The sequence below is a fragment of the Juglans microcarpa x Juglans regia genome, chromosome 4D, assembly GCF_004785595.1.
Source record: "Juglans microcarpa x Juglans regia isolate MS1-56 chromosome 4D, Jm3101_v1.0, whole genome shotgun sequence".
Lineage (NCBI taxonomy): Eukaryota > Viridiplantae > Streptophyta > Magnoliopsida > Fagales > Juglandaceae > Juglans > Juglans microcarpa x Juglans regia.
Genome location: NC_054600.1, coordinates 14371438 through 14392621, shown reverse-complemented (window position 1 = coordinate 14392621; position 21184 = coordinate 14371438). Strand labels below are relative to the sequence as shown.

The window sequence follows — 21184 nt, the reverse complement described above, 5'->3', positions numbered from 1 at the left end:
GGCTGAGTTCCATCCGGTGGGGCCTCCCTCAACCCATTATTGTTACGAATAGCAGCTCACCTTGAGAGAGAGAATTCACACACAGAAATTGAACACGAAACAAACAAGTAGCTGTTTCACTCATCAGCCAATAATACAAATTAACTTCGCATGAAGTACATGATCATGACGCCCTTGTTTTGGTTTTGGTTTTTTTGAAACCATTAATCCAGGACATAAATAACCTGAAATGTAATGCATAATACAGTAATATAAAGACGGATGGTTTCACCAGGTGGAATATATATATATATATATATATATATATATAATAATTAATTAATTAGGTCCTGGAGTCCAAGGCCATGATGGTGCTGAGATTCATGGGGTACATGTAAGTGGTAGAGCCAGTCAAGATCTGCTGAACGATTATGCCGTTTGCTCTCTCTGATGGATGGAATGCATCCCAAAATGCATAAACATCTCTGTTTGGGCACAGGTTGGAAGCCAATGTGCAAAGTCCGATACCGTTATAGGGTCCTTGACCACAGCATGCTACCTTCGATGTAACAAATCCTGTTCCCAAAAAAACAAAAAAAACATTTATATATATATATTAATGTACGTACTTTGTTACTCCCATCAATCATTTTCTGCAATTATATATATATATACACAAGTGGTTTGGAACCTCTAATGGTACGTGAAATCTCGTTTCATCTTAAGATGAGTTGAGATGAGTTGTGAATAGTAATGAGATGGATTGTGAATAATAATGAATAGTAATGAAATAAGTTGAGATGGATTGTGAATCCAAACCGGAGTTTTAGATTATACCGCATGCCTATGACATTTCTGTTGACAGAATTTTAACTGTAAAAGAGCACTTTTCAGATCAGCAATTTTTCCCAACCTTAGATCCATTTCACTTCAAGATCGAACCATATTTATTGTTCAAAGATAAGATAAGGAATTAGGAAATAATAGTGCTATATATATTTATATTCTTACCTATAAAAGTTTTTTTATTAGTGTTTTTTTTAAAATTCAAATTTTATGATTTTTAAGATATTAAGAATTAAATTCTTTTATAAATTTTTCATAAATACGTTTAGCATTTTTTCCCGGGTGGTTGGGGACCGTGTTGTCAGCTTTTTCAAGGCAAATCAAAACGATATATTTTGATACGTAGTCGATCGGTCACAAACAAAATCATTAAACTAGCTAAAATGAAAATCAAGAGGTAGCTAGGCTGTTCCTTTATGATTCCAATAAGGCATGCATGGCATGCAGTTTTAATAAATGCATGTCCAGCGACATTAGACCTATTTATCGGTCAGAAAATGACAGATCAGGGGTCGTCCTAGCTAGCGCATGCATGCATGCCAGACAAAGTATTTCTCATAGCTAGTTAGTACTAATTCATTGAACTAAATGGCTTAGTAGTTGAATCCACTTCTCTTCACTTGATCTATTTTGTCCCTTTTAAATGGCCAATAAGAAAACGACATTTCAGAATATTAAAAGCACTACCATGATATATATATATATGTGTGTGTGTGTGTGTGTGATAAAAAAGAGATAGTACTTATATACCATATGCCTGAGGATCACGGATGAAATCATTGCTCATTTGCTGTGTATTAGCAGCGACAAAAACATCAGAACCGAGATCACTGTTTAGTCCCCTAATCATCTGAACAAGTTGTGGGTTGAACAAAGCCGCAGCTCGTTGCAGCTCAGTGGAGCACTGCCCATTTGTGCCTCGCATGGCCAATTCTGCTGGAACGCAACCCAGTGGTCCAGTTCCTGTCACAAGAACTCTGCGTGCTCCAAGGTCATATAGACTCTGAAATGACATCAATTAATTGAAGTTTGTTACAAGGAAATCAGCAAAATGCTTTAATTAATTTATAAGGCCTATATATATATATATATATATATATATATATATATGGCACGTGCAATTAGTAGTCGTTGTTCAATTATGGATCGCAAAGATCAGCATTGGTTATGATCGTGCACGTACATGACTCCAAGTAAACAATAAAACATTTATGGAAAATGATTCAGCCAAAAAGAGATTATATAAAAGTAAACTTATAAATTGACGTGGTTTGATGTGATACGTAAGATTCTAAAGTTACTTTTATTATAAAATAGATCTAAAAGATTTTATAAAATCACGTCAGTTTGTAGATTTACTTTATATAATCTCTTTTATATATTTGTTACTTAAAATATACAAAAACTACGTAGATTTCAAGCAAAGAAATTGGTATAATTTTAAGATCATCAGTAGCATTGCTGATCTTTGCACAATTCAGGGTGCATGTAAAACCAGAAAATAAATAAAGTTACGTACCCAATACATTAATTAGTATAAGGATTAATATATATATATATATTTATATATATGGTATACATACGTGAAGAAGTTTTCGGTACTCGGAAATGAGGTACTTGACATAATCAGGGAGAGCGTATTGGCGGGATCTGGCAGAGAAAGGTACAAGGTAGTAGTTGTTCACGAAATCGTTACCGCCGACAGTGATAAGGACGAGTGCTTCGTTAACTAGTTGTTGAGCCTGGTCCTCTCCAACAATTGCAGCCACTCGCCGCTGGTACTCTTGGAAGTATTCCAGTTGTCTGTACATTCTGATTATGTTTATCTGCAAATAAATAAATGTTGTAATTAACAACATAAATATGTTGTACGTATATATAAATTAGGAAATAAAGCATTAATTTGCAGCAAATTTTGACAGCTGAGAATCTGAGATGGATTCAGGATGGATCAGGTTCATCAACTTACAAACTGAACTCCGGTGTCATTGAGGATTCCAATGCCAGCAGAAGCAAAGTTGGCACCAACGAGTAGTCTTTCTCCACTGAGCTCTGGGCTCAAGTATGGCAGCAGTGATTCCGAGCCAAGTTCCCGACCTGAATTACGAATTTATATTGATATTTCGGCATGAAAAGTAATCAAATCATGATGATGAAAAAGAGATGGTTAATAAAACCCAACTGATAAAATCAGGAATGTTGAGGCCATTAGAGAATCGTCCAGTGGGGCTGTGAGTTGGGTAATCGATTCCGTAGGGAGGGGAGTCTGCTCGGGCAGTGGTTGCCAAGTAGTTATTGTTACCGTTATCGACCAAAGAATCTCCAAACACGAAGAAAGCCCGAGCAGCCTCAGCTTGATGAGTGTTGTAACAGCTACTTCCAAATGCCAGGACCATTAACATCATCCAAAAACTACGAACGTTAACCAAAAAGAAGCTAGCCATGGATGGAGTAGGAACCCAAGTAAGATGAGAGAAAAGAAATTAGAAACTGAAGTAATGTACTTGATGATCAGAAAGCTTTCTAGATAGATAGATGGATCAGCAGATAGCTATAAGATCTTATGCAACAAGCTGCTAACAAGTGGGGAGGATTATATAGTACTTAGGGGTTCTTGTCTTGTGAAAGGAAAAAGGCCCACTAAATTAACAAAGGCGTTCTGGTAGTACAAAATGGTGGTTGTGCAATTGGCAATGCCTGCCATGCATGAGGTCATCATCCATCCCTAACTGCTAGCTCGATCGCCACTAATGCTCTAATATTGATCATAACCAACATATATTTCTGTATCTCATGTCTGCGTATGTGTGTGTGTGTAATGTATAAATAAGTGAACAGCTTATAAGCTGTGTAACTTTGGTTTAGTGACCTGTTCTACATCACTGCCCAACTGGATAATTAGACCAGCAGTGAACTTTCCCAACGAGTTACCCAAAGACCGGACAGAAAATGAACGGCCTCATCATGTTGTCTTAAAAAGAGTGCGCTAGTTCTTGATTTCATCGTCTCTATGCAAAGACACTTTGATATTGATTTAAATATATAAACAAACAAGCTGACAATTTGAGAAAATATTACTCGAAAACAGCTCATGATCCAAACTCAATTCCAGCTCGAATATCGAATAATATTAATGCTTTTGTTAATTGATAGTGCTCGTAAAATGCAAAATTAATATGATATAATATTATATATCAAACGATATAGTTAAGTCGTATAAAGCTCAACACAACCTATATAATTGTATATATAAACTCAAATTTATTATTTTTATAGTTAAAGTATATATATATATATCATTACAATAAGAATATGTTAATTAATATTTATTAATATTTAACATATTCATAATGCAACTAGATGTTTCAATTCTTATGAATATAATCATTGAATATATGTGTGTGTGTGTGTAAATTACATAAAAAATTCGCGAAACTCATGAAAGCGGGTTTCTTAGAATACTTAGTTATGGGATATAATATATATAGATAACTGCATTTTTGTTAAAATTGTGAACATTCTTCTACGTACTTGTTTGAAAAATATGTTAAATGCCCGTATTTGGTAATTAATAAGCTCAAACTCAGGTAGTACGTAAGAACGAAAATTAAAGATGAACAGCTAGAGCTTCATCATCTACATGAATATATATAGAAACAAAGCTATATATGTTCATGTTCTACGTAGCATACTACTCCATGAAACTCGGACTCATTTACTCTCCTAGATACTAATTATTTGCCTAGCTAATGCTCCTGCATATTCAAACTATATATATATATATATATATATATATATATATATATATATATATATCAAGCAGCACCACCTAATCTTATTAATTAAATGAACTCCATGTTGATAATATTTAGATTCGAAATCTCAACAAATCCAACTGCACAAATCAATCATATTGTACTGTCCCGAACTCACGTGAGTTAATTGCAAGCATGACTAAAATTAAATTTTAGAGATTTCATGGATTCATAAAAATCTGGTCTATTTAATAATAGACTCATTTTATTAAGTTTATTTTAAAATTCAAATTTTGAATTTCAAATTTCATAATTTTTAACATATTAATAACTGACATGTGAAGAAGTAAGTTTTTTACAAATTTTTTTTAAGTATATTTAACCTTTTCTTTACAATAAAGACGAGGAAATAATTAGTCCATCTAGCTTGCTAGCTAGTAATTACCTTGAGCAAGGTAGGGGTACGCATACTTAGGGTCACTCATCTCTGACTAATTAACAAAACACACAGACCTTCAAACCTTTTACAGCTCAGAAGAACAAAGAGGAAGGAAGAGACGATGAAACTGAGGCTTATATCAGAAAGGACTTGGTAACAGACGCAACATGCACACCCACCCTTCATCAGACAACTAGCTGCGAACGACTAATTTAATTCATATATATATATATATATATATATATAGCCTTTAAATTAACCCCCGAATTAGTGGTAAAAATAATAAAAAATAGATAAATAAAAAGCCACACTTTATTTTTTTCTAAAAATGTGTAATATTCTGAAACATAAATAAATAATGTTATGAACAAATTAATTAAAACCATGCATGCATACAAATTAGCTAGGTTGGGGACCGCGAAGAAACTGTGGACCAGTGTAAAGTAATTAATATGAGATGATCAATAGAAGAGTAAAGCAGGAATTATGAGCTGTACTATGGAAGAGGCATTATAGTACCAACCACTCTACACCAACATCCTTGATAGAGCATATAATTTAGCCGTAAAAATCGGTTCAGCTAACAATTTCTCCAACGGATCTTGGAATTCATGATGCATCTCTCCTCATGATATATATTGCTCAACCTAATTTTCAGGCTCTTAAATTCCCTTTGCAAATTAAGGCACAGACTAGACTTGAAACATCTCATGCATGGGCACAGACTAGACTTGAAACATCTCATGCATGGATGGGGCCCTTTGAACCTGATCTGTCGTACGTACTAACAATCCAGTACTGTTGTCAGTATGCTGTGCTGCCAAGCCAAAGCCAGAATATCAGGATCGAGTTCGCTGAATTTACTGTAGTAGAACTACTGCAGCTGCATGTAATCATTTGTCCCATGCGATTATTTGCGAGTCTTGCATGCAGCCCATCAAGTTTCGGGTGTAATAATGATGTGTCACGCCATTCTTTTTTGTATTAAAGTTTGGTTTGTTTTATGGGATAGAGATTAGCATTGAAGAGTTTAATTGAGTTGAAATTAAAATTAAAAGTTAAATAAAATATTATTAGAATATATTTTTTTAATATTATTTTTATTTTAAAATTTAAAAAATTTGAATTATAAATTTTATTTTATATAAAAAATTACAAAATTTATAGTGATGAGATGAGATTAATTAAAAAAATTATAAAAATAAACTACACCTAATAGAGTTAGGAGGAAGAGAATAAAATGTCACCAATTATATTTTTTATTTAAAATTTTTCTACTTGAAGCAATTTAAAGTAGATAAAATAATAATTTTTTTTTTTTTTTTTTATACTTAATTGTAAATAAATTGTAGTATAGTTGTACATTCTTATATAAGTTTCCTTTGAAATCATGACCCTAGCTCTCCCTAGGAACAAACTCAAACTTTTGGATGATGTTGGCACCGATATTGTCTCTATCGATAATATAACCGATAAGTGAATTTTAGTTTTATTTTATTTTAGTTTTTATTATATCTATTTTCGTTTTTACATTCTGCAAAAACTACATAAACTCAATAGTATTCACTTAAGCTTTGTTTGATTACTCAACTTATCTCAATTTATCTCAATTCATTATTACAATTTTTTTAAATTTTAATATAAAATATAATAAACAATTTAATTTTTTAAAATCTTAAAATAATAATAATATTAAAAAATAATATTTTAACAATATTTTATCATCTCAACTCAACATCTAAACGCAATCTCACTTAATTACTAAAAAAAAAAAATGGGTCATTTCATCGGTTCAAACAGTATGCTTTAACTAAGCCGTAGTTAGCTAGCTAGGTACTAGTCTGTAAAAAGACTAAAGAATGTAGTTGTGAGGCGATGGATGGCCGTGTGAATATTTGTATTAGCATCTACAGATCAGAGTACGTAGTAGTACTCATGAGCTCAATGACTTATGTGGTTAACTCTAAGGCTGTGTTTGCCTAGTGAATTAATTTCGGACTATTTTGTTACTATTTATAAACAGTTTACTATTATTTATCACTTTTTTTTTTATGATTTATTATTTAATTTTTTATTACTATTTACAAATTTTCTAAGATCCCCTCATCATCTAAACGTATATTTTTTTAAGTAATTTTCATGATTCAGTAGCAATATTAAAGTGAAACTTATAACTCAACCTAGCTGTTGATTACTTTAGTGTAAATAGGAGAGAGGAAAGGGTCAAGCGAGGAGTCAAAATTGAACAAGAGTTTGCTTTCCAGGTTATGCTCCATTCCCCTCGTATGTATGTTTTTTTTTATTTCCATGATTCTGAATTAAAGTCGTAAAAGACATGTTTAAAAGAAAGAAAACAAGTATAGAAAGATTTAGCAAGAATAGCTTGTTTGGATACAGAAACTATTCCATCTCAACTTATCTCATCTCATTTCATCATTATAATTTTCTCAAATTTTTATATAAAATATAATAAATAATTTAAGTTTTTCAAATCTCAAAACAATAATAATATTAAAAAATAATATTTTAATAATATTTTATTCAACTCATCTAAAACCATCTCATCTCGCTATTAACGAGCTTACTCTTTTTTTTTTTTTTTTTTTTTTAACTATCCGAACGAGCTTAGTTAGAGAGAGACTAATCATGCACGCAAAAACAAAGACCTGGCTAGGATTGCAATTATTTTGGGGGGCTTAATTAGGTCAACATCCAGCTTGAAAATAGAGACTGAGGTAGGACCAAGGACTCTGATTATATATATAGAAACTATACGAAGAAACACTTCAAACAATTCATGAATCACGCACCAACAATGGAGTACTCTCACCATCCGCGAAAAAGAAGTCTCATTACATGAGTATTATAGACTAGATTATATATGGATATATCTAGTACTTCTCCAATTAATTCATAAGATACACGTGAGCTTTACGAATGATGTTATGATATCATCTTACACTTTATGATTAATTTATAAAAAATATGATACTCAAGTTTAAGGTATAGAGGGAGAGTGAGACATATATACATATGAAGTGAACCTCACAACATTTATAATTGCCCTAGTGAATTTCTCGGGTATCATTAAATGCTCAATAAATGTTATGAGATCTATTTCATATGTTTATCTCTTTCGCACTCTAGGTTTTAAAGTTCTGTCAAGAACTCTAAGGAATCTCTATTCTTTATATATATATATATATATATTTATGTGTATGTATATATACACATCTAGTACATTTTCGATGCATCTAAGTGAATATTAGGTGTAAAGTTGATGATGTTTAATTAGCATGGTGAATATAATTTGGAGTCTAATTGTAGCAATGGAGTACTAGAGGAAACAAAAATAAGCACAAAAAAAAGAAATCATAGTATTATCTCATCATATATATAGATATATCGTTGCGTGCATAGAAGTAACGGTACCCAAGATTGCTCCGCAAATAACCTTACTGATCTATTCACAATAGCGCGCGGTTGATATCCTGTGAGAAGAAATCCCTATTGAATGATGGGGAGTAAAGGGCGAACAACTCACTTGAGGGGTAAAACCATGTCTGCGATACCGTGAACAGTTAATAGTGAACAATGATAATTATGTGAATTTGGAATAAGACAAGAAAAAGATAAAAGAATAAGTATGCTGATAAATGATTGGTTATTTGACGTCTTCTTCGTATAATTTTTTGATAATTGATGCAATTACTGATAATAATTCATTGATAAAATGATTAAAATTTCTTATACATAGGGCTTCCTTATTATCAATTTTTCAATTTTGTTCACATTAGAATTTTTTTTTTCTTTTCTTTTGCAATCTAAATCTAACTGAATTAGGACTTATAATGGGCGTAAGATCCATACCGCTAGATGGATATGAAATTCTAATTAAAATTAGTAATCCTAATTTACATTTACTTCGATAATAATTAAAATTTCTCTTTTAATTATAATTCTAAAGAAAATTATGATTTATATAGTCATAGGATGTGCAAATCATATGTACACTCTCTAATTATAAAAATTAGAGGAAAAAATAAACTTGGTCAGTCTGCCACCTCAGTTAAAATACAGAGAGCCCTCTGTCCACTCATGGCCGAAAATAACCAAAATCACCAGTTAACTTCCATTCCAAGTTACTAAATATAAACCAGTGAACCACCATTCAAAGTTACCAAATATCAACCAGTGAACCACCAACCATAGAGAGAGAGAGAGAAATATACCAAGACGGCGGCAAGAGAGAGAGAGAGAGAGAGCACGACAGCGATGGCTACCGGCTTGGGGTGACAATGACGCCATAAAACACTAAAACAGAGGCATTGGGAGAGGAACGAGAGAGAGAGAGAGAGAGAGAGAGAGAGAGAGAGAGAGAGAGAGAGAGAGAGAGAGAGAGAGAGAGAGAGAGAGAGAGAGAGAGAGAGAGAGAGAGAGATATGCTTACTGGGGGCGACGTTGAGAGGAAGAGAGAGAGACCACGATGGCAAGGGAAACCAACTAAGAGCAACAATGATGACATAAAACACTAAAACCGGGGGAGGGGGGGGATAGAATGGGGATTTTTACATTTATAACAAACTCAAGCCCTATATTGAAACAACATCGTTATGGAGTTTTACCCAGAACGATGTCATTTTATTAAAGAAATAGTTATATATATATATATATATATATATATATATATATCTATTTATATATAGGAATGGACGGGGCCATGCATAAATATTGGCTGGCATGGGCATAGCCCCTTCCCCGCTTGAGTTTCAAGGTGCGAGCACCCTAGCATCTAACAACCAGGGGCACAAGTGGGAGCAGGCCGAGTGGGGTCTTTCGAATGGGTGGCGGGATCCCGTCGCCCAACCCTAGTAAACCCTATTCTTTTTAAGAGTAGTGCACGAAATTTATATATATCTTAAGACTATGTATAATATCACCAGCGATTAGTATCCAACCATACTAAGATTGGGAAGAAAGTCCAAATTGCGATCAGATCATATGTTTTAAAAAAGAATTATATGTACTCAGGATTAAATAGAATTAATCTTAACCAATGTAATGGCTCAACCCAGTGGTCCCATGATCCCTCGGCTTTGTACCTGGTTCTTGGTTCTGTGTATCACTTTGGTTGAAGAATCTTTATTGCGGATGTGTATATATCGCTTGGGTGGAAAAATTAGAACCAAATTATTGCGGTGCAAACTGCGGCGCTTAGAGTTAGGGAAGACGACCTAGATGTTGGGCTATTGCACAAACTGTGGTGTCGTTTGAAAAAGTAAGCATGTCTTAATTAATGTGTTATCCGACAATTCACTAGTTGTATCACTTTATTATCTATAAATAAGAAACTCTACCTTCGAATTTACGTGCTCCATACTCTCTCCAAAAATATGAAGAAACACTTTATTCTTCCTTTTTCTTGTCTATTTGTTTGTAAAATTAAACTATTTTAAATCAAGTTCAATATTTAATTATATTTTTTTGTATGCATAAAAAAGAAAGATTAACGGAAATCAACGTTGTTATATTTTGAAAGTAGACTACCAAGAAATTTATTGCATGTTCAAATTTGGAAACGACAAAACTCTACTCTAAAGAAAACGTCCGAATTTTCTGTTTTTAAATTAACTTTGTTAACATTTTCGTTCATTGCTTCCCAAAACATATGCACATGATATTTATATATATTGTCCAAATAAGTTAATCCTAACGTAATAAGTCTACACAAAAAATTAATAAAAACATACAATACGTCAAAAACAAAATGAAAGTACTACTTGATTTATTATGCATGCAAAGCTGTTAAAATTTATAGGAATGCCAAACTCATTGTGTACAATTTGGTTAAGAGAACCGATACAACATCTTTTTATGAAACAATTGCAACTTTATAAGAAAGTATATGCTACATACAATTGTAGAGTTTGTAAGTGATGCATAATTGTTTTGAAAAATAGTGAGATTCACTATTAAAAAATTATTTTTTTTTTTCATTTGGATCCCATATTTAGTCATTTTTTAAAAATTTTTTAAAGGAATTATGTGGCTCATGCATCTTTCACGACTGCAAATATCATTTCTCATACTTTTTATTTTTAAATTAAACACATCAAATTAAAATTTTTAAAAGAATTAGTATTTTTCTGAGCGTAGCACTTGTCAATTGATTGTGAAATAATTGTTATTTTATCATTTTTGAATGGTTAAATCATCGGACGCTTCCAACGGTATAATAAGAAGCATTTAGGCTCGTTTAGATGTTAAAAGTGTTTAATCTCATCTTATCTCATTATATTATAATTTTCTTAAATTCTCACATAAAATATAATAAATAATTCAATTTTTTCAAATCTCAAGACAAATAATAATATTAAAAAATAATATTATAATAACATTTTATTCAATTTTTAATTTTTATCTAAAATCATCTCATCTCATTTCACTATACAAACTGCAATTTGCATACATGTGACTCTTTTACTTTCTTGTATGTTTTATCAAAAGAAGAAAAATAAGAAAAATGATTTACACATAATACTTTTTTACAATACTTTACACAATTATATTTTAAATAAAAAATATTTTTATAAAATATCTTATAAAAATAATATTATTTTATAAAAATACTCTCATCTCGTAATATTGTTACCAAATATATTATAAAAATGTGTCATTACTTGAAAAATAAAAGTACAAACCAAAAACGACAAAAAATAACAATTACTTTCATTTCAGAGCCACATAAAGTCATCTCACTGACACATTCGTGTTTCGTTGGTATGCAGTCTGCAGAAAGTGCCAGCTTAACTAACGAAAAATTACAATATTTACGTACCATATCTTTTATAATATTTTATATAATTATATTTTAAATAAGAAATATTTTTATAAAATATTATATAAAAATATCTTATTTTATAATATTATTATATAATATATTATATATATATCATTTTTCATCCTCAAATATCGGCAAAATGAGTACGTTGCTTCTTCTTTCTACGTTCAACTTCCAATTTGCCATTTTTATGAGGGGGACTGCCAGACTAACCGAAGCTTTCAACCTCTTTTCAACTCGGTCAGTCGCATGTGGTGGATATTATTGAGCTTCTTCCCTTTTAATCGGGTTTGAGATCTGAAGGCACGCGGCCACCATAAATGGGGTGGGGTTGGATTTCATCAACTTCAAGATCACCCAACTTTTTAATAAAAAATTAATTAAATGTAAATAAAGTTAATTCTAAAAATAAATAAATATTTGTGATGAATTATTTACGACGATAATGATTATTTACGATAAAAATATACTTATTTTAGCAAAAGATAATTGTTTTTACTGAAAATAACTGATTACAAATAAATAAATTTTTTATAATAAATGAATGCATTAAGTAAAATATTCAGTATGCCACCGTAATAAAATGATCGAGATGGATAATTGTTTACAAGTAATACAAATCTAAAACATATAAATAATGAGCAGCTCCTTAAACAAATTGTAGGCTATATAGAAAAGTTACATTTTGTCTCCTTTTCTTTTTCAAAAATACTTAGAAAACTTGGACGCCTTAATTCTACCCGAAATAATTTGCTTTGAATATTTTTCGACTTTTCTTGGAATGGCTACTTTCTTTTTTATTTTTTATTTTTATTTTTTCTTGCAATTAAGTTGAATGATGTTTTGGATGTAATATTTACTCTAATTTAATTATATAGATCAGATGAGATGAGATTTAAAAGTTAAATAAAATATTATTAGAATATAATTTTTATTTTAAAATTTAAAAAAATTAATTTTTTTATTATATTTTATATAAAATTTTTAAAAAATTATAATAATAAAATAAAATGAGACAAGTGATTCCAAACGAAGCCTTTGTAAAATTCGAAAGCGTACGTGTAGCCACCCGACATAAAAGTAGGTATTTATGAGCCGTCTGAGATTGAATGACACCAACTACCTTCCGAAACAAATCCATGCATTTACCCAGCATTCAACTTAAATGCTCATTATAAGGAACAACAGACAGCCCAGCAAAGAGCCCCCTGGCCCCTTCCCAGCAGATTCCCAATAGCCACAAGTACTTTTGCATCGGGCCAACATTTTCAGGCTCTTTAATTCCCAACCAATATACTGTAAAATGAGGTTCATTTAGTAACATAAAATTAAATGATTTTATTTTATATAATTATTAGATTTTTTTTAAATTTTTATATAAAGTATAATAAATAATTTAATTTTTTTTAATTTTAAAATAGAAATTAGATTAAAATAATATTTTATTTAACTTTTAACAAAATATCTTATTTCATCTCATCTAAATTGTATAATTAAACGAGGCCCATTATCTATCTTTTGAGAGAATCAATAAAAATGATATCATTCATTTTTACGACCATCAATAAAAATAATATTATTCATTTGTTTTTCTTTTATTTTCTTTTTCAATCATATTTGATAAACATCAACAAAAAGACATTTTCATTTTTGAAAAAAATAATAATTTTATTTATAATTGTAAAAAATGGCTGTAAATTGGGATGCCAAGTATCGTTTTTCTTTTTGATAGCCAATCCGATAGTCTTAAACCCGATTAGGACTATTGAATTCATTCCCTAAAGTCTATTTCATTTTCACTTATTAGTGGCATATGTCATTTAGGATTGGATTTCTCAAATGGAGTCAACTATTGATTGCAACACGTTTTCCCCCCTAGAGTTAAGAATAATCTTAATTTTTTTTTTAAAAAAATAGAGGGACTGTGAGGGGAACTTTCCCCTCGGAAAAGGCCCATAGGGTCTCGGCCCAGAAACCCAGCCTAATGAGGATCTAACCTGAATAAGGGGCAAACCGTCAACCAGGGAAAGGTGCCATCTGCCCAACAAGACAACTCAACCTGACGCATAGGCGACCTTCCTCGAAAACAGGGTATACACAGGAAACACGGAGGACCCTTGATTCATCAGCAATTAGAGCATCAACGGCTCCTAGAACCCTCTGTGAGGGGAACTTTCCCCTCGGAAAAGGCTCATGGGGCCTCGGCCCAAAAACCCAGCCCAATGAGGATCTGACCTAAATAAAGGGCAAATCATCAGCCAGGGTGAGGCGCCGTTTGGTCGACAAGACAACTCAACCTGACGCATCGACAACTTTCCTCAAGAATAGGGTATACACAGGAAACGCGGAGGACCCTTGATTCATCAGCAATCAGAGCATCAACGACTTTCATAAGGCAGATTGAGGCTCAAGAAACTACCCCATATTAATGACACTATAAATCAAGTTACACTCGCAATTATGAAATCGACACGGAGCCCTGGCGCATTTAAAGATTCTGACAAATGAATAGTATGAAGACTCCAGATATCATAGCGACAAGCTTGATCCGCTCATCGAACTTCTAGTATAAATAGTCGATCCCAGGTACGAGGACAATCTCTCTGACTTTTAAGCTTTCCTACTTATTTACTAGACTCCAATAACATTTACTGACTTTAGCATTGGAGGCTCCCCCAGCTGCCAGGCCGCCCTTTCAAAGCCGCGTACATTTCTTTCTTTGCAGGGCCCATAGTAAAGACCTGAGTTGTTGGAGCCTGGCCCAAGAGTGTGCCAAACACCACATCAACAGTAGTGCCGTTTGTGGGATTCGAGTTAGATCTTGCGTGTCCTTCGTATATCTGAGGCAACTCATTCCGGTAAACTTAGAGGATCGTTGAACCAACTTGAGATAGGAAAGTAAAGCTAATGGAGGACCAGAAAATTGTGATGGTAGAAGGCCAGACAAGCGGGAACAGAACGTGACAAGTGACGGAGGAGGTTAGCACTCTACCTCCGATCCCCAATCGTGTGGAGGTTGTAAATGAAATTCTAGATGAGCGAGAGCTCTGAAAGGCCTAGCTGATCGGGCTGCTGGAACTTGTCATCCTCCACCCGAGCCGGCCAGAAGCCACAACTGCAATTGGCAGGAGAATGTGGCAGGAAGCTCGAGATGCCATGTGGCAACTCCTCGTCGAGCACATGGATATATTCGCATGGAATCATGGAGACATGCTCGGGATAGCCCCCGAGATCATACACCATAGTTTAAATGTAGATCCAAAAATCCAAGGAGTGCGGTAGAAGCATCGAAGTGTCAGCGCGGAGAAGAACACCACTATAGCTGAAGAGGTGGATAGACTACTGAAGGTAGGGTTTATCTAGGAAGCCCACTACCCAGAGTGGTTGTCGAACTTGGTGCTGGTTAAGAAGGCGAGTGACAAATGGAGGATGTGCGTTGATTTCACTGACCTCAACAAAGCTTGCCAGAAAGACAGCTTCCCACTTCCCCGGATTGACCTCATCATCGAATCTACGGCGGGTCATCATATGGTTAGCTTCATGGACATCTACTCCAGGTACAACCAAATCCGCATGAAGCCTGAAGACGAGGAGAAGACGTTGTTCATCACAGACCGAGATCTATACTGCTAAAAGGCGATGCCGTTCAGGCTAAAGAATGCAGGGGCCACCTACCAACGGCTAGTCAATCGAATGTTCAAAGACCAAATAGGGCGGAATATGGAAGTCTACGTAGATGACCTATTGGTCAAAAGCGGGGCCTTAAAACAACATATAGATGACTTGAGGGAGGCTTTCATGATATTGTGATGATATCAGATGAAGCTGAATCCGACAAAGTGCTCCTTTGGTATTGGGTCAAGAAAATTCCTGGGGTTCATGGTGTTCGAGCGAGGTATTGAAGCCAATCACGAAAAGGTAGATGCTATCCTCAGTATGGCTCTACCTCGAAGCACAAACGAAGTACAAAGGTTAGCCAGGCGGATTGTCGCGCTCAACAAGTTTGTTTCGAGATCGACCGACAAGTGCCTGCCATTCTTCAAAGTCTTGTGGAAAGCAAAAGTGTGGGACAACGAATGTTACTAGGCATTTGGGGCCCTCAAGGAATACCTCACGAGACCTCCGTTGCTTAGCCAACCCAGGTAAAGGGAAACACTGAAGGCAACGAACAATGAAGTAATGTACGAAGCGCTGCTCACTGGTGGCCAGAGACTTAGGAGCGGCCAAAATCGAAGTGTGGGCCGACTCCCAAGTAGTAGTAAACCAACTGTTGGGAGAGTTCGCCGTCAAGAGTGAGAAGCTAAGGAGATACCTCGCATTAGTGGGGGTAGAGCGTGTGATGCCCCCAGATTTAGTTTGGGATCGGACGAACATCTGAAGCGTAGGGACATACAACACAAGGTTATATGCCCCCGTTCATGACATATAAGATGCAATGTTCCTAACATGCATCTAGCATGATATAATATTCGCAGCGGATAATTTTTTTTAGCAATACTATGCACCAAACTCATAGCATCCCAAATAGTTAAAACATAATCCAAGCATACTTAACAAAATAAACATCCACCATTACAGCACGGGTCTCAGAAAACTGTAATCTCAAAGCAACAGAGATATGGCTCCATACTATCTAAAGACTTAACTATGGAGGCTGCAAGCTCCGTGTTGCGTCTACGGCTTCTAGTCAACCTCCTCCAGTCTGCCAGTGTCTGCTCCCTGCTCTGATCATGACACATCGACTACCATTCGGGGGGAATGGTAGTTGGGACTACCACGGTGAGATTTGATTACAAATCTCAGCAAGTTAACAGGAAACTTCTACACAGATTAATGATGCATGCATGGCAGTAAAAGTATGAAAGCATAATCAAAGTCATAAGTAAGTACAGCATAACTTGACATACAGCATGGCATAAATGATAATTTGAACTGAAACTGAAACTTAGCTTGACGTGACATGGACTGTACGTGAACTTAAAACATAACATGGACTAGCAACATAGCATGAACGTGAACTTGAAACATAACATGGACTTGAAACATAGCATGAATGTGAACATACATAATTTGAATATGAACTTGAACATAACATGAACCTGAGCATGACATAACATAAATGTGAACTTGGAACATAACGTGAACGTGATCATGACTTAACATGAATGTGAACTTGGACATAACATGAACCCGAGTATAACATAACATCAATGTGAACTTGGAACATAACGTGAACGTGAACATGACATAACATGAACGTGAACGTGAACTTGAACATAACATGAACTTCGATATAACATGACATAAACGTGAACTTGAAACTTGACATGAACGTAAACTTGAACATAACATGATGTGAAATATGACTTGAACATGAAGTACATGAACTTTGAATCTTATTCAATGGACTTAATTAATAAAATGACCATGCGAGTGCTACACGGGTCCCCTTGAGCCGTGTGTCCCTGCTGATTACCGTATCACAACACAAGTGTCTATACCAGCTGTGAGTGCGTTAATACGTACTCTATAGTTGTTGTGGCCCCACGTATTCTACTTGTCACAATTGCTGTGTCTCATGTAGTGTATGCTCCACAGTTATTGTGGCCCCATACTTCATGCTCCACAGTTGTTGTGGCTTCATCTGCGTTAGTGCCTAGCGTGCTTCGGTGACCAGTTAGTTAGGCCACATTCGCAACCCATTGACTGTACTTTATCAACCTAGGAAATTTCACACCTATTTAGACACTCCAGCTTGAACAAAGGAGTTCCACTAGAATATTACCCCATCCTAGCGCTTAGGGTCGTGATTGACATGAATAAGTTAACTAGCATGCATGACATTTCGTAACGTGACGTGACATGAACGTGACATAAAAGACAGAAGTCCTGACGTAGCGTAATGTGACATGTACGTAAGATGACAGACATGACATACTTTGAGACATAAATGTAACAAAAAATATTTCATAACATGGCATACATGTAACTGACAATATTTCGCGACATGACATAACATGTAACAAACAATATTTTGTAACATGGCATAACATGTGACAGTGAATATTATGTGACATGATATACATGTAATAGATGTCATACGTAATATGACATACTTGCAACAAATAGTAACATATGACAAAATATAATGTGTAACAGATAAGATTTTTGTGACAGGATAATTCGTGTAATAGATAAGCATGTGATGACATGGCATGGCATGACATATATAACAACATACGAACATAAACTATAGTTCCCTTACCTATCACACATACACAGTAAACTGATAGTAAGTTAAGAGCTAACTTACCTCTATCGTCGCGTTCTACGAGAATAAAGCGGGAAACACGAGGAACTGTAATAGGGTATTCTAAAAGTTAGAACTTTAAGTACTAACAATTAGAAATGTGAAAAAAGTCAACTTAGAGTAAAATTACCATTTTACCCTCTACATGTGGAAAAATGACCATTTTACGCCTAACTTAAGGATTTCACATCCTAACTTCAAAAATTACCAAAATTAACATTCCTCATGTAAATTTTGTCCTAGACTCAAATACCAACTCAGGAAAAATTTAAAATCATTAACAACTATTGAAAACTCACAATGGCCGAAACATTCATAGGCAATTTCTCTTGATTTTAGTTGCAATTTCTTCCATTATCAAAACCCATAGTTAAACCAAAATTTTGTAACAAACAACTTCCTATCCTAAGTTTAAAAATACACTTAAAATATCCATTAAGAAAAAGCTAATCATTGACACCAAACTTTTTGTAAAAAGACCCAAACTTTTTAACAAAAAGTAAACACCTTAAGTCACAAGTTTTGACCTTAATAAAAACATCTTCAAGAATTCCAAAAAAAAGAATATTACTTCTATCACATTCATAACATCATCCTAAGATCAACCATGTTTTAGATCATCAAACAAAAGCCACCAAAAATCACAAAACAACACTTGGAGTTTTTAGTTTTAATCTTAGTCCAAAACAAAAACTTTTCTCTCCACTAACTTTGATCAATCTCTTGATCCATGGCTTAAACACATGTGATCTTCAAACTAAAACATCTCATGGTTTAAAAATGTGTCCAGATCCAACCATCAAACTTAAAATCACATGGCTAAAACTCAATAAAACATGGATCTAAACCAAAAACATCAAATCTTAGGCCTAACCGAAATCCTCTTGCATAGAAAAATCATACCTTTAGTACTAATACTAAATATCTTCAAAATAATATCCTAACATATATATAAGAGGCTTAGGATCATCATATGAAAATATCAAAATCTTGGAATAAGATTAAACCACGAAATATTCCAACTTTCACAAAACAAAAACTACTGTTCCACTTCCAGTTTTCAAGTTTCTAAATCTAAGGAAATCTATCATCAAAAGTTTTATCCATGCAACAAAACCTCAATGAACAATCATAAACACATGCTAAAAACACTCCATAAAATTTTCGAACGAAGATATGTCCATTAGCTTGGTCAAAAATTTCAAAACATAACATACTCTCCAGTTTGATGCCCAGAATGACCTTTCCATGATTAAAAATATTTTTGCCCGATCAAATGAGCATGGAATGAGACTGATAAGATATCCACAGAAATGGAGAGAAGTGTGTCTTGCACGACTTTAGACTCCTGGAGGGGGAAGTTATGGGCTTGAAAGACCCTTGATTGACGTTGGCTATGTGACATAAAGTGGAGAGTAATGAGGGCAAAGGACTGCCTGCAGTAGTTGTGAGAGATGGAGGTTGATGTTGTGGACTTCTCCTTCACATCAAGGCACTAATGGGTGCAGCCAATGGCAGTGGATGGTTTGCCATGTGGGGGAGGAAACTTCTTCAACAAGCTTTGCCAAGGTGGCCAAATTCGTGGGCCTTGGTGGGCCCCAACCAAGTGGGCTTCAATTTGGGATTTAAATGGGGTTTGGTTAGGGTTTGAGATGCTATCAAGCCCAAAACTAGTTTTTCTTGGCCCAATCAAATTTCTAAGGTTTAAAAGGTTGGATAATGATGTCATAACAAGGGTTTGATTAATTAATAGTATGTGGAAGTGATTTAATCAAGTGATTAAACACAATGCTAGAAATCGGATTAAAAAGGGTTTGGAGGCCAACTTTAGGGTTTGGGGAAACCATTTAGGATTTTGGTTTCAATCAAACTTTTGAGGTTTCAATTGGATTCCAACCATTTAGGGTTTTGCTAAGGTTGAAACCCTCTTTGGTCTGGCACAATTTGGTTGATCAGATGAAACAAAGTTTTGCTTAGGTGGCATGATCTCAGACCTTGACTTCCTTCACAAATTCATCTAATGGTTCCTCATGGTGCCAAGTGTCTAATACTATTCACTTTGTATGGCTAAGATCTTGCCAAGTGTCCAAATAAAACTTTTCTAACCTAATTTGGACATTCCATACTGTGATTTTGAAAACACTACACTGGGTGTGCTTATAGAGATTACTATTCATTCCAACAAATGCATAATAAACTTAGTACTGAAAAATTCGAAATATTCATATTATAGTGAAAATTGTTTACTGAAATTCAACCTTGAAGTGCCCCTAAAAATAATTTCACAATTTCGAACAGGCATTTCGTCCGAAACTATGAAAATGAGTTATTGCGCCATAAAATCCTAAATAATCACCTGAGTCTAATGGCGTAGACCAAAATACATTATGACACTTCTAACTATCTCAACTAATTAAACTCATATTTATAGCATCATAGTGAGTGATAACACAGACTATGTTGATAGACTAAAACCTGCGCGATTGGTCAATTAGTAAAAACTTATGGGGTTTTCACGAGGTTCCTAAATTTAATAGAAATTCCACCAGTGAATTTCTAGTGAGCTGCTATAGAGCGGCTTCACTTCAAGTATTTCTAGCTTCAGAAAGTACCGAGGATGGAAAATCAAAAGGCGGACAAACTAGCACTAGCGGTGTTTGGGCAGGAAGACTCAACCTTGCCGGATAATACGGTGGTGGTTAAAATAGTGGAAGTGCCCACTGTCAGGGTCAAGGTCATGACGATACAATCCGGGGTCCCAATCTGGGCAGCAAGCATAGTCAAGTATTTGAAAACCGGTAAAACACCTGAAGACAGGCAGGAGGCGAGAAAAATCAGGAATAAAGTGGTGCGCTACACCATGATCGAGGGAGTCTTGTATCGGTGGGGTCACTCAGCCCCTCTCTTAAAATGTATATCCTTGGAGGAGGCGCAACACGTGCACTAGTCATGGGTACCATTTGGGAAGACGAGCACTAGCTGGGAAAGTGATAGGAGTAGGTTACTATTGGCCC

General features: G+C 34.5%; 1 protein-coding gene across 1 annotated transcript; it reads right to left on the bottom strand.

Annotated features, from left to right (window-relative positions):
• Positions 1 to 197: 197 nt before the first annotated feature.
• Positions 198 to 3435, bottom strand: LOC121260774 (GDSL esterase/lipase At5g33370-like). Its single transcript, XM_041162791.1, has 5 exons — positions 3008 to 3435; positions 2795 to 2922; positions 2409 to 2651; positions 1576 to 1828; positions 198 to 555 (listed from the first exon to the last, which is right to left on the bottom strand). The coding sequence occupies exons 1-5, from the start codon at positions 3267 to 3269 to the stop codon at positions 323 to 325; spliced, it is 1119 nt and encodes a 372-aa protein (XP_041018725.1). The 5' UTR covers positions 3270 to 3435; the 3' UTR covers positions 198 to 322.
• Positions 3436 to 21184: the final 17749 nt, after the last annotated feature.

Bases quoted from the DNA above. Each gene is read 5' to 3' on its own strand.
- LOC121260774 (XM_041162791.1), bottom strand. From the start codon at position 3,269: ATGGCTAGCTTCTTTTTGGTTAACGTTCGTAGTTTTTGGATGATGTTA. The intron at 2,652-2,794 runs GTAAGTTGATGA...ATTTATTTGCAG, and splicing joins ATGACACCGGAGTTCAGTTT to ATAAACATAATCAGAATGTA. The intron at 1,829-2,408 runs GTATGTATACCA...ATGTCATTTCAG, and splicing joins AGTACCGAAAACTTCTTCAC to AGTCTATATGACCTTGGAGC.